Here is a 13,698-nt window from a genome sequence, read left to right as displayed (position 1 = left end):
TTACTTTTCTCAAGCAAGCAGTTTGTTGGGAACACACTCAGTCCACTAGCAAGAGCAGAGCAAATCACATTTGGCTCACTGTTTTCCTATACCCTGTGAATTTATATGCCACCTGTTAGGTTTGCCTTTTTTTTTTTTTTTTTTTTGGTAAAATCAGTGAAGACAAGGAAGAGAACTAAAGCAATACTACAGGTAATCCACATCATCTTATTGCTGGGTTTACTTTCCTCAGGGAACAGAGAGGAATAGAGCGCATATAAATGTCAGAAATGCCCTGCTGCATACAGCAGCAAGGAAAAAGACACCCCTTACCATGATTTTAAAACTCTGAAAACAAAAGATAAAACTGTAGTTAATCACAGACTACAAATAATCAGTAACTTCTCTAATACACTGGATACAATACCAAGTATTACTTTGTCTTAAAATAGTAGATTACAAAAGCCAAAGACCCCAAAAGACAGACCTGGGTTTGGCCTCAATACATTTATTTTCCAACATAACAAACACATTACCACCAACAATTTCATTTCTACATGTATGTTACTATCATACACACAGCACTAATATATCATTGGACCAAATGAAAGGACTGTCAAAGGATTTAAGGCCTTTACGGATGAGAAATGCTAAAGGTTGTTTCATGGAGCCAAATCTTCAAACAAAAATAAAAAAATAGAAAAAAAGAACAACAAAACAGAACAAAGCACATTTTAAGCACCAGTTTAACTTAACTACTCATTACGCATTTTAAGAAAAGTATATAAATGAGAAGTTAAAATCTGTGATGGTCCTCTTTGAGCTGAAGGTGCCCCTGGAAAAATTTCAAAGATAAATCGATTCCCTTACCATTTTCACAATCTTTTAAAAGCTCTAGCTATGTCAGATATAACAGATATGAAGAATTTTATTACAGCTGACCAACTGAGCATTCCCAACAAATACTACAGTAGCTGGAGCTGAAGAGCTAACACTTTGCTACTGAAGGTTTCCCATACCTCATCTATCTCAAAATCAGATGCCAACATATTTCATGATGACTTCTGATCACAGGGAAAACATAATACAGGCTGACATTTATATTCAATGCATATTTTAATTCATTTCATACAAGCCATTCCATGTGCAATGACAGAAGACCTCATCCAAATATCAAGTGAGGATAAAATGTGAGAAAATCTAACACTTTCATCAGCAGTGCCCCCCAAAATACTAAAAATCTCCATCTAATTTTTAAAACACCCATAAAAGAGAATATTGATCTGCGAAATTCACAAGGGGTTATATTCCTCAGATTACCAAACTGACAGATGTGAAAGTCCAAAATTTAAGACAGCTGCACATAGCCATTATATATACATCTACATTTCAACTTGTAGCAAGTACACTACAGTAATTATACTGTGCCTTTTGCAGAATCTAAGGCATACATTTCTAAATTTCAGACAAAGTTTCTTCAAATATTAATACAAGTGACATCTCAAAACATAGATCATCATTCAGACAAAAAAACCACTAGCCAAAAATTTAAAAATGCATTGAAACATGAACCGGAATGCAAAGAATGTCCTAGAGGCAAGATTAGCAAACAATTACACCAGCCAGTGGCAACAGTTACAGTACACAGCATTTTTCACTTTTCTTCTGAAAAATCTGTTTTGTGTTCTCAGTACGGTAAAATCATCCTGCTCTTTCCTACACGCTAAAAAAATGCAAATCATCAATAATCGAGAGCATCAGCTGATCACACTTAAAGATACAGCATGGGAGTATTAACTGATTGAACACTGATCAAATGACGACAGAATCTGGAGACTGAGTCTCAAGTAGTATTGGTTGACCCTGATGTTAAGTATGTTCGTATTATATAAGCCTACACTGAAGAACTGTTTCTTCTGCTGGAAGTGCTGTTAAAACTCTGTACACACCAATATATTTTAAAGTCAAGCACCTACAAATACATTTCTCCTGTTTGATCAATCAATCAATCTTAAAATGGCCTGCTCTTAAACCAACTTTCTAGCAAGGAAATATGGATCAGTATCAGACCCAATCATTCCACTGGTCACAAGGTAAATTCTCTCAGCATTTAATGTGTGTCACCTGCAGGAAAAAATCCTTTTTATGTAATAAAACTACTAGGCACTGAATGATTCAAAATGAAGGTACCTTTTCTTTTCTCATGTACCTTGCACATACACTGAGGATGGAAAAAAGGCAGCACTATTTCAAAAGATGATGCTTACATATCCCTTCTAAATGTATATGGTTCTCTAGGGAACAATCAACTCGGCGATGTCTGTGACGCTCAGGCTATAATTACCAAAATGAGATGCATAACCTTTATTACCCAGCAAACAGTTAACTTTACAGATTATTTCTCTTACTTTAGTGCTCTCAAATCTTTCATCTTTTTTTAATTAATCAACTGCTTCCAATCTTCCACATTGCAGCTACTGTGCTTTCAATGCCAGGTGCTGCACACCTCACTAGCAGAAACTCAGCACAATGCAAGACCTTCTTCAGCCCATATAGTTTCATATACTGCCATAGCATGACAAAATGCCTTTGGGATTTAGCAAATTCAAACAGATTCTGTTGCTACATCACACAGAAAAACGCCTTGCAAGTCTCCCTGTTTAAAAAAAAAAAAAAAAAGGAACAGCCTACATCTCCAAACATGACAGCGCATTCCTGGCATAGAATATGCAATGCAAGAAGAGAATAATGACAGTATTTATGTTACCTTCAGTCACATAGTTGTGGTCTCGAAGAAAGCTGTGGTTAATTTTTCGTGTGTCCGTGTCCTCGCCCATTTACAGCAGGATTACTCAGCATGCCTATCCGCAGTGGACTGATAGCATCAGCAGAGGTCGTCACAAGAGCACCATCCATGCTGCCACTGCCTAGCAGAGGCGGAGAACACACTGGGCTACTGAGCACAGCATAATGAGAGCTAGTGATGCAGCACAGATTTGGGGAAGGGGGGCAAATAACGATCGGAAAAAAAAAAAAAAGAAAAAAGAAAAAAGAAAGAAAAAGAAGTAACGGGAGAAAGACGGAGGGAGAAAAGGCTCCAATAAATTATAGATGCAGAAAGCCAGTAGGGAGCTTGCGTGAAGGAAATACAGGCACTTCTCCCACAGTTAAAGAATAACCCAATTGTTTAGTCAGGTACTCCTTAAACAAGTGCCCACGCAGAGTCTCCTCCAAGTGCCTGCTGCTGGGGATCTTGCTGGATGCTGTAAAGTGGCAATCAGCGTACTGCAGCAAAACCCGCCCGGAGAAGGGCTCTGATTGCTGTTGCTGCTACTGCTGTCATATGCCTGTGCTGCACCAGAGAGGCCCCTCCCAGTCAGCCGCTCGCTGCCCAACCGCACAAGATCTGCATGTAGTAAAGTGAAAAATGAGACTGCAGGTAATTATTTTAGCTGTTGCGCTGGTAAGATGGACAGTGAAAAAATTAAGGGAGGGGATGAGGGAGGAAAACTTCAAGCTGCTTAAATGGGTTTGCATTGACACGTACTGCACACTAACATGCAGCCACAATTTTGTGCTAGTCGATTCTGTCATATGCAGCAAAAGCAACAGTCTTTCAATGTCAGCCTGTATAAATATTACTGAAATCGCCAAATATCTGCCTATGCAACTGGAATCGTCTGAGGCAAGGCAACCATTCAGAAAAAGTAAAATAAAATAACTGCTATTCATCTTTCATTTTTCCCAGTTCTGTAAATAAAAGACCTGTTACAAAGCATGAAAAAATTGAGGGCCAGAAAAATCTGTGTCTTCCCTCATACAGGAAGGGAAAGCTGGACAAAGGGAATGCTTGCAGGTCATGGGGTCTCAAGACCTGCTACCTTCATTCACTGCATCACCCCATCACCTTGGAAAAGCCATGTTGAAGTCCATATACTCAGATATAGGAAGACAAGTAGAAGAGGAAAATTACTCACTTGCATTATAAAATAAAGCTTGTCCTTTAGCCCAAGTGTTTAATCACTTATATTACAGCAAAATTCTTTCAACTGAACAGACAAGCAGTTTCCTTAAGCTTTCAGCATCTGTTCATGAAACTATGAACTGTTTGCTGCAGAAAGAATGTATTATGGAAAGGTGTAAGCACCGCTGAAGTTTAGAAATTTGAATAGAAAACAAATGGCTGTGTACTGAAAACACCACTACAGCATGAAAAGAGAGTAAGCAATCGCAAAACCAATTCAGAGGAGAGGACAGTCCTGTGGTTTAGGCCCTGGAATTGAATACAGAAAACGTAATTCAGTTGTTAGCATTACTACAGCATTTTGTGTAAACCTGCATGAATCTTGCAGCCTTTTGGGGTTTATTTCTTTTTAATGAAGCTCGGATATATGGCTCGAGTGTAAATTCAAGTACCCTACTATTACTATAAAACAGGCACATGACTTTGCAAGAAGTAGATAACTATGTAAAAACCTGACCAGGGATAAACATCTAATTTCAAGATAAAGTAAGGTTGTGAGAAAAAGAGAAAAAGCAATGGAATGACCCTCTTCCCTTACTCATTGATAAAGCAAAATAAAACAAAGCATCTTTAACCTGACAAATATAAAATCTTCACGTTTGAGAAGGTGGAAAGTAAAATAAGTTACTCAATACTTGCACCTGTAAAAGACACATTTTATTTATATGCAGCTTTTGCATGTGACAATACTAAAAATATTACTTGTGCATTGAGAGCACCAGTCAATACTGTGGTGGTAGCACAGCTCTCCAGTGCTTGCCCTATCCCCTTCAGACATTTGCTGCCTTTGCCCCTGCTTATTCGTGTACCAAAGCCTTTCAGCTTCAGGATATCCAGTCTGCTTACATACTGGCATTGTCCGCTTTACAAGGCTATGCACAAAACCAATTCCCTTCCTCAGTTCAGAGGGCAAGCATGCCAGCAGCAACACCAAACAAACCAGGATCTGCTGCCTCACGATCGGCAATGTTCTCCTTATGGATATAGACATGCATGGCCTGGTACATAGCTGAAGCCTCAGGTACAAAGTGATGTCCTCAAACAAGCATCCTGAAGTTTATTATTCTGAATTTTCTACCTGTTTATTGGAAGCAAATACAGCATAAATACTCAATGACAGTACTAGCTACAGTTCAGAAAGTAACTGTGAGAACCTGTAAATACAATTAATGAGAAAATATACCTAAAATTTGAATGAAATAAGGAAGGAGGCCTTGCAAATATTGACACTTATTTTGTCTAAAACTACCCCAAACTATGTGGTGGAGCTGGTTTATTTTGCCCTTCCCTGCCACATTATTTTGTCATCTTGGATTTGTTCTTCCCAAGACAAAAGTGTCTCTGAGCAATACACACTGCACATCAAGTCCCAACTCCACTGAATTCAGTGGCAAAGAGTAGAACAAATGGCAGGTTTACACTCAACCATTTAACACCATGGTTAGACCAGTCTGGGTCAAGAAGGCACTTCAGCATCTGTGCAGGAGATGGTCAAACTATTTGGTCTTAGAAAAATCACCTAGAGGAACCCAAGCTCTCTATATATTCAGTGTAGATTTTGGAGGGTAATTAAGAGCATCTGAACCAGAAACCTCTCTTTCTCCATTTTGTATACTGGATGCTTAATTTTCTCATTCAGGCAACCAAAGTCAGATACACAGCATTAAAGTGTAGATTCCTCTGTGGAGGTAACCCTGAAGCTTCCTCCCATTGCTATGATGACTGCTGAAGAAGGAAGAAATGTCACCTTGCAGGGCATTTGATCCCAAAAGTCAGCTGTTTTGCTCGAGTAAAAATGTACAGGAATAATTTATATCTACTAATATATGGAAAACGAACATGTGTTCTCTTTCTGTTGCCGTCAACCAGGTCTGATCAGACCTGTCATTAGATCTACCCTTTGTGCCCTGTTCTGGGTGCCAAAAAGAACTGTCATGGTTTAATCTTGGCTGCTAATTAAGTGCCAAGCAGCTGCTCACCCACTCCCCCCTCACCCAGAGGGATGGGGAGAATTGGAAAGGAATCTAACAGTTGAGATAAGAACAATTTAATAATTGAAATAAAAATGAAAGAACAATAACAACAATAACAGTTATAATGAAAAGGAGGGAAAGGGGAGAGGAATAAAATCCAAAAGGAAGGGAAAAAAAGAAAACAAATGATGCACAATACAACTGCTCACCACCTGCTGACGGATGCCCAGCCAGTCCCCGAGCAGCAATCGGCCAACCCCAGCTAACTCCCCCAGTTTATATACCAAGCATGCCATCCCATGTTATGGAATATCCCTTTGGCTGGTTTGGGTCACCTGTCCTGGCCGTGTCCCCTCCAGACTTCTTGTGCCCATCCAGCCCTCTCACTGGCGGGGCCTGAGAAGCTGAAAAGTCCTCGACCTAGCAACATCTGAAAACATCAGTGTGCTATCAACATTGTTGTCACACCAAATCCAGAACACAGCACTGCACCAGCTACTAAGAAGAAAATCAACTCTGTCCCAGCCAAAACCAGGATGCTTTCCAAAAAAAAAAATTATACAGAAAATTATTGAAAATAAATAGATAACAAATTATGGGAATGACATGTAATGTCTAAAAAAAGTGGTTTTTTCTTCACACCCTGCAGTCTGTGAAAAAATACCACAAATCATTTTGTAGATGCCTCAACATTTCTGTGACCAGGGTGTCTGCATTTTCTACAGTGCATGAGAGAATGTTCCTTCCCTTCCACATAAACACAGCAATCATTGCCCCTGATTTGTCCTCAATCAGCTGAAACTTTATGATTTCTACGGTCTATCATTTTGAGCCTCCTCTCCTTACTTGCTAGGTATAATTTAAGAAGTTCAAGGTGTTTTCATTTTTTCTAGGAGCCAGGTGGACTTTTTGTGAAGTCAAAATAATAACGCCCATCCATAAATAATTTTCTCCTCTCACCATTGCAATTACACAGGTTCACAGGCAACTTCCTCAGGCATCACATCTGGGTCAGATCACGCTTATCTTGTTCTTCCTGCTTCTAAGTTAAAAAAATCTCATAGGGAGGAAGCCTTTAAGAAAAACACTAGACAACACTCCCCGTGTGCATATAAATGCTTTCCCCAGGATTATGAGCCGAATCCTTACTGTGTGGCAAATATTAGTAGCCCACTGACTGAAGTAGGTCAGTTCAAATGAGGAATACTAGCAAAATACTGCTCTGAATCTGTAGTGCAATGCAAATTTGTGAGACAATGTTTGCAGATAACTAGCTGTGCCATTTTAAAATGCTACTTATTATCAGTCCTACTGATAACCTACATAATTTGGTCTGGTCAAATATCCAGGGGGAAGGTAGGGGGAAAGGAACCTTTGATCAAAAACATTTTAGTTATTTGCCGATTCACAGTAGTTCATATAGTCCTACTCATGAAACAACCCACGAATTGAGCTAAATACTGTACAAACACAGAAATAAAAAGAGTGCCCTATCCTAAAGAATTACAAGCAAACTATAAAAAAAACGGAAGTGCTATCAGCAGAGACATTTAAGTAAAAAGCCAGTCAGTAATGAGGATGGAGACCTGGCTCTGAGCTTTCTTCAAAAGCAGGTCATTAGAGACTTCGTGGAGAGCAGCGATAAACAAAACCTGAATTCAAGAGGCTGAAAAATAACTGCATAACAAGGTAAGAGTTTACCTGGAGGTAAAAGGAGGAAGACTGGCTAGCAGGTCAAGGGCCTTTTCTTCCTTTACTCCTCCACAAAGATGGAAAACACATCTTTGGTAAGCACATTAAAATGTATTCTAAAGAGCAAGATGTTCAGTGAAAGTGTCAGTGGAGAGTGAGAGGTAAGAAGGGAGGTAAAAGCCAAGGACAGCCATGACACAGATGCCAATATAGAGTGTGGATGTCAGCAAGAATAGAGTTAAAAGGAGCACAGCAAACAAAAACTGCATCTCTGCCAGGAGGAGAAAAACCTGCTAGGCAGAGAAGTTGATTTCAGTAGGGGAAGAAACTTGTATTTCACTTTCTCGGAGTTTGGGGGAGAAGAACTGGTAAAAGGCCAAAGTAGAGAAAGAAAAGAGGCAGGAGCCAGAAACTGTAGCAGGAGGCAGCCAGTACCCTGAGGAAAGTATTCAAACTAGCAAAGATACAAATGGAATTGAGAGTGTAAGCTTTGGTAACAGTGTAGCCTTAGTGGTAAGGAATTGCAGATGGTAAGAACAACTCTTCGGCTGGATGACTGTTGATCAGTTTGCTTGTTGCATTTCCACCAGGAAGATCTGCAGCATGTGGAGAGGGAGGAATAAGGTGTCAGAAGGTCCTGTGGATTCCCGAGTGATCCTATTTATAAACACCAGTTGAACGCACAGCCAACCTGTTTTGCCCCTGCAGAACATTTTTCTTCTCTCAAACACATTCTCCCAAAAAGCTTATATTTATTTTGTCAGACACATAGAGCAAATCCTTTAATAATTTAAATTCTCAATATCTGAAATGGAGTACCTGATGATGCTCTAAGTCTCTGTTTTACTACCCTCAAATTCATCACTGTATCTGACTTAGAACAATTAAGCTTGAACTGCAATTGAAAGAAATAGTGGTTGAATACTTAAGTATTTTCTTTGTCTAACAAAACTTTCCATATACTGATCATTCCGTACTTCATTTAGTAGAACACAATGGCTTTAAACGAAATGGAACTGTATTTTGAACTGGCACAGAACTCTGAATTAATTATTTTTGAAGAGCAAGATATTTAAAGCACTGTGATTGTAAAAAAAATAAAATCCTTAGAAGTTACACAAATTGGGTCAAAAGCAGATTATTTTAAAATATTACCTTAAATGAATGTTTGTGAAATCAGTGGAGGTTTTTAAGCACTTTGACAGAATTTGCTTCTAACCACATCCTAACATCTGCAAACTGTGTAAAACTGTAAAGTTTCTCTTCTCATGTTGAAATGGAATAAGATAACACATACAATTAGTCAGCTATAGAAAAAATACAACAAACTACTTAGCTAATACTTTACAGTTATGTTCCATTGCTATTGAATTTGCTCAAATGAGGATATCTACGAGGCAAATGTTTTCTCCCTTTATGCATATCTAGTTCATGTACAGAGATGTAAAACACTAAGCCATTGACTTCTCCAGTTTGGCCATCAACTATTTAGCTTTGGTGTTTAGTTATTTATTCATAATGTCCAGGAAAATAAGATTCTATAGAACAGTCATCTCCCTGTTTAGAAATACTGGAGCTCATCGGCTACCTTTTATTTAAAAGGATAAAGTGCCAAGAAATTATAATGTGATAAAAAGCTACTCCCCTAGCCTTCCTCCAACCCTACTCAGCATGACAGAGAAAGGACTCAGAGCTCTAAGCCAGGGATAATACAGCAAATCCACTCCCTTGGATTTGAGTAGTTCTACTTCTCACTATTTGAGAATGCTAACTTTAATATAGTATTTTTTCTCTGCTATCTAGTCCTCTTTTAGTATTTCTATCCAGAATGAACATTCACTCTGGATCATACCCTCCCCCACATTTGAGACAAGATCTACGCTGCAAATTGCAGCAGAAATACCTGAGCTAACTTTAAACAAGTTCGATCTCAGAAACTGTCCAGCCCTGATGGCAGAGATCTCAGCATGAGCTGTATGCCTTGGAGAGAAGTTATCCCACAAGTGAACAAGGCAACAATGGTACAAACATCTTTCCACTATTGCTTGCTTTGAACACATTCAAGCACATCTCATTACATGATGCCTACTTGCAAAGGAATTAATCTAATAGCTTCGGACAGCAACAAGTGTATCATAAATAACTCTGATTATTTTTAAGGCAAATTCTTAAAACCTGTATTCCCATACATTTCTGAACAGCCCTCTTCACATTTGTTGAATAGCCAAATATAATGTACAGCACTGCCATGCAAATCCACTTTTGATTCTTTGACAGCTAAACAAATAGTGCTGAAAATTAACATAAAAACTAATAAAATAAAAATCATATCAATCATGATTCTCATAAAAAGTAAATAACATCTCAGCAGTAATTGAGAATCTTTACATTTATAGCATTTAATTTATATTTCAATGCACACTCTTCAGTTACTACATATTAAATTGAATATTTAGTATTAATTATGATGTAGTTTTTTCAAAATTGCTGGGCTAACGGCTGCCATCACAATTGGAAGATACTCTATTATTCACAAAGACAAAGTTTCTTCAAAACGCTACCTTTTGCTCTGTTAAACCTAAAAATAACACCTCCTCATAAGAAGTAGCTTATTTTTAGCCTACATACTCTAGACACAGAATAAAACTAATACCTCACAGCACCTGGCAATTTTAGAAATAAAGCAATTAAAAATTATCAAGTAATTTAAGTTACAGAAGTCAACTTCCTTCAACATCTTTCACCCTATCTGTTCCAATGAACATTGCATAAGGATCCTAAGCACAGGCAGTGGCACTTAAAGGTCTGCAGAAAGCTGCAGCATGGGATGAACTGAATCCACACCATGCTCGTAGCTTTTCACACATAAACCAGCAGTTTTGCTCTTCTTTATGGTGTGCTGGTGATAGTGGTGGAGCTAACCGATATGGAGAGCTCTGGGCCTAAATGAATGATCTTTTCCAGAACTGAGAGAATACAGCTGGGATATCTGGACATAATGGCTCCTGCAAGAAGTACCCCTGAGGCAGAACAGACACCCTGAGCTCTGACATCCCTGTGCCTCCAGGGTGTCCCCCTGTGATACAAGCTGCTCTCTAGGGCCACCGTATCACTTCAGCTGAGAAGCCATAGGTTTCGGACCCTACCGTGGCAGCTGCACATGCCATGGCCCTCCCCTAGCTCCATAATGACACGATAACCCGCCATCTGACAACCCTACAATGGGCACTGCTTTCACATGTTCCCTTTGGAGAAAGGAAAAAATTGGAAAGAAACAGTTTCCCATCTATTGGCTTGGGTCTGGTCAGACCAAACCCACAGCTGAATTGCTGGAGCTACCAGGCAGAAGTCACGGTAGCATTTGGCAATGGGGAAAAGTGCAGAAGGGCCCAGATCCTGTGAGCTCATAACTTTGGATGGCACCAAAACGCTGCATTAGAGACACTGACAGCATCTTTGCCCCATCTTTTAGTGGTTTAAAATCGCATCTAAACCAAATCCTGCAACCTATCAGCTAATGAGCACAAGGAACCAATTAACAATAGCACGAAGAAATTCTGGTCAACAGCGAGTTCAACACACTCTAGGGGCAAGTTTTCATTTGGCAAATTTCAGAATACCATAACAGATTCCAGCAGGATCTAGGTTTAGCTAAAGAGATGGAAAGCAAGATTGCAAAATGATAGGGGAAGGAAAAGCAGAAAGAACAGGCAAAATGCCAAAAGGAGAAGCTGGAAGTTTTCCCAGAACTTAGTAATTTGGAGATTAAGCCTATTGAGTGACTGCAACAGGAATGCGAACAGTGGACCAAGGGAAAGAGCACAGAATGGTGAATCAAAAACCAAGCATTAATTCCACCTGTGAGGCTTTAGCCAGGTCATTTACCTTCCTTGTGCTCTTTTTCACTCTTCCAGTATCTTGCCTATTTACCCCAGAAATTACACGGGCATAAACACTGTCTTTCCTACTACAATCATCAAACGCAGACTGACACAGGCCCCCTGAGCAATGCAGATACTTAAGGGACACTGTTCCCTAGCTAATAAAGCTCATCTGTTCCTGAAACAAGCTGCTGTGTCAAAAAACACGAAACAGATTATTTACTCCACTGCACAAACAGCGTCACAGAGAAAGACAATGTAGGAACTGCAGCCTCCTAGAAGAAGGATTCAAGATGAGTCCACATAGAAAACCTATCACTGACAGGGCCTGTCGCTGCCATCAAGAGAGCCAGGCACAAAAAACGGAGCCTGAGGAGGAAGGCAGGATTGGGGACAAGTGTTGAAAAAAATGCTTCCAACTTAGCCTTTACTTTAACAGAGATTACACTGCTTCAAGTTTCTCAAATTGAAATACAAATATAAATATATTCTAAACAAGAAATTTTATGTTGGGTTTGGTATCATTCCATTACATGCTGGAGAAAGCATACTACACGTTTTGCAAATTTAGTTTAGTTTTACAGATGTTATACAGTTGTTAATTAATTCAAATGCTTATAGCGTCACCTGCATGCTGCCTCATACCTAGTACATGAGGCACCACGTACCTTGTTACCATCATCTGTTGCATATGTGACACTCTCTCTCAAGTGATACCTATGATAGCATCCCCTGAATTACCCTACAACATCAGCAACTCACTACCACGGTCTACTGTTGTACAGGGGAGAAAAACATTTTAAATGTATGCCTATAAAATGTAAACCTATAAAATCACAATGCTTGCAGTTTATTCAAACTAAGATTGTTATGACATCCTTTTACATGCACAAAAAGCAGGAAATCTAGCCACACTACTAAAAAATTATGAACCTGCAGCTACAATTCTGCTGGAAAGGGCTGGAAATCACGAAGGGGAGATGTTTCAGTGGCTGTTCATGAGGAATGGATCACAGGCACCCAAGCACACAGCACTAGAGGTTGCTGATGGGCACTGTCACAACAGCAGAGCCTCAGGAGCTGAACTGCATGCTGTCGCCTTGGCACTTCATCCAGCACACTGTCAGAAATGGTTTCCAGGCAAGACCTATCTCTCCATAGACAGGCAAGACAGCAATTACAAAACTAACCTCATACTCTAAGACAAGATGACCCACATCCTAAATAACTTCGTAGATGTCAGGCTCTGGAGTGGGACATGAAGCCTGCCGAGGCAGGAAAGCCTGAAAAGGGACAAACAGAAAACCTGCAAATATGCACATAGCATGAAATAATTATGAAATTGTCACTTGGAAGCACTGGACAATCCAGTGAAATGATGCTATAAAATACAGATCAGACAGTGGCCTGAAAAAGGAATTTAGAGCAGGAACACAGATACTGACAGACTTTGAAGACATACTTGTGTGCATATTTGAGCAAGAAAGGAATCGGGAAGAGGGAGGTAACCAAGTGAGAAGAGTATTCAAACCCATGCTAAAGGTTCCATACATCATTTCTGAACAGCAATGGACTGAAGCACACATTTAAGGAGTTTCCTGATGCAACACCTGTGTGGTGAGGCTACTACATAGTCAAAACACTGGGAAAGGAAAGAACTTTGTAAAAAAGCTTTCAAAAATCAGCCATTTGAAAGGATTAAGCTGGTAAGATATAGAAATCTTAGAAAGGTGGAGCTTGAACAATTTCAACAGAAAAAGAATCAAGTTAAGAGACATCAAAGCAGGTACAAAGAAACAAACTCTCTGCATAAGATCAAGAAAGGAAACAGAAAAAAATCTTCTAAATACTATGACTGTCATAAAATATCAAAAGCTGCCTAAGAATTTTTAACACCTCTAAAACATTTCTGAAAGTCAAGCAAATAATTAAAAGTCAAAACAAATTAGCAGATTGTGTTCACTTTCACATTAAAAAGTAAACCACAGTCATTTATCCTAAATTTTTACTAATTCAGAAGTCAAAATATTTCAGGAAATAATAATTCAGCAACACTTCCTGCACATGGCAAGTCTATTAAACAAAATCAACATATGGGATCGTTTATTACTGTCTTTGCATTCTACACACAATCATATGAAGATGACAG

At 39.2% G+C, this 13,698-nt stretch overlaps 1 protein-coding gene across 7 annotated transcripts in view; it reads right to left on the bottom strand.

The window, feature by feature from the left end:
* PPP2R2C (protein phosphatase 2 regulatory subunit Bgamma) overlaps positions 1-13,698 on the bottom strand; it is a 207,250-nt gene that overhangs the window by 143,566 nt on the left and 49,986 nt on the right. For 2 of the 7 annotated variants that reach the window (XM_027794804.2, XM_005243076.3), the window contains exon 1: positions 2,747-3,326. The exons of 2 other annotated variants lie outside the window; for them this stretch is intronic. Coding sequence is in view for 1 of the 5 variants with exons in the window: in XM_005243076.3 (XP_005243133.1) it covers positions 2,747-2,816 (70 nt within the window). In the remaining 4 variants the exon portion in view is untranslated. Of the gene's footprint in view, positions 1-2,746; positions 3,328-13,698 lie in introns of those variants that run through there. 3 more of the 7 variants (XM_027794803.2, XM_027794800.2, XM_027794798.2) reach the window with 2 other exon arrangements.

This window comes from Falco peregrinus, chromosome 2 (assembly GCF_023634155.1).
Source record: "Falco peregrinus isolate bFalPer1 chromosome 2, bFalPer1.pri, whole genome shotgun sequence".
Classification (NCBI taxonomy): Eukaryota; Metazoa; Chordata; class Aves; order Falconiformes; family Falconidae; genus Falco; species Falco peregrinus.
Note: the sequence above shows the minus strand (reverse complement) of the source record. Positions and strands in the feature narration are given on the sequence as shown.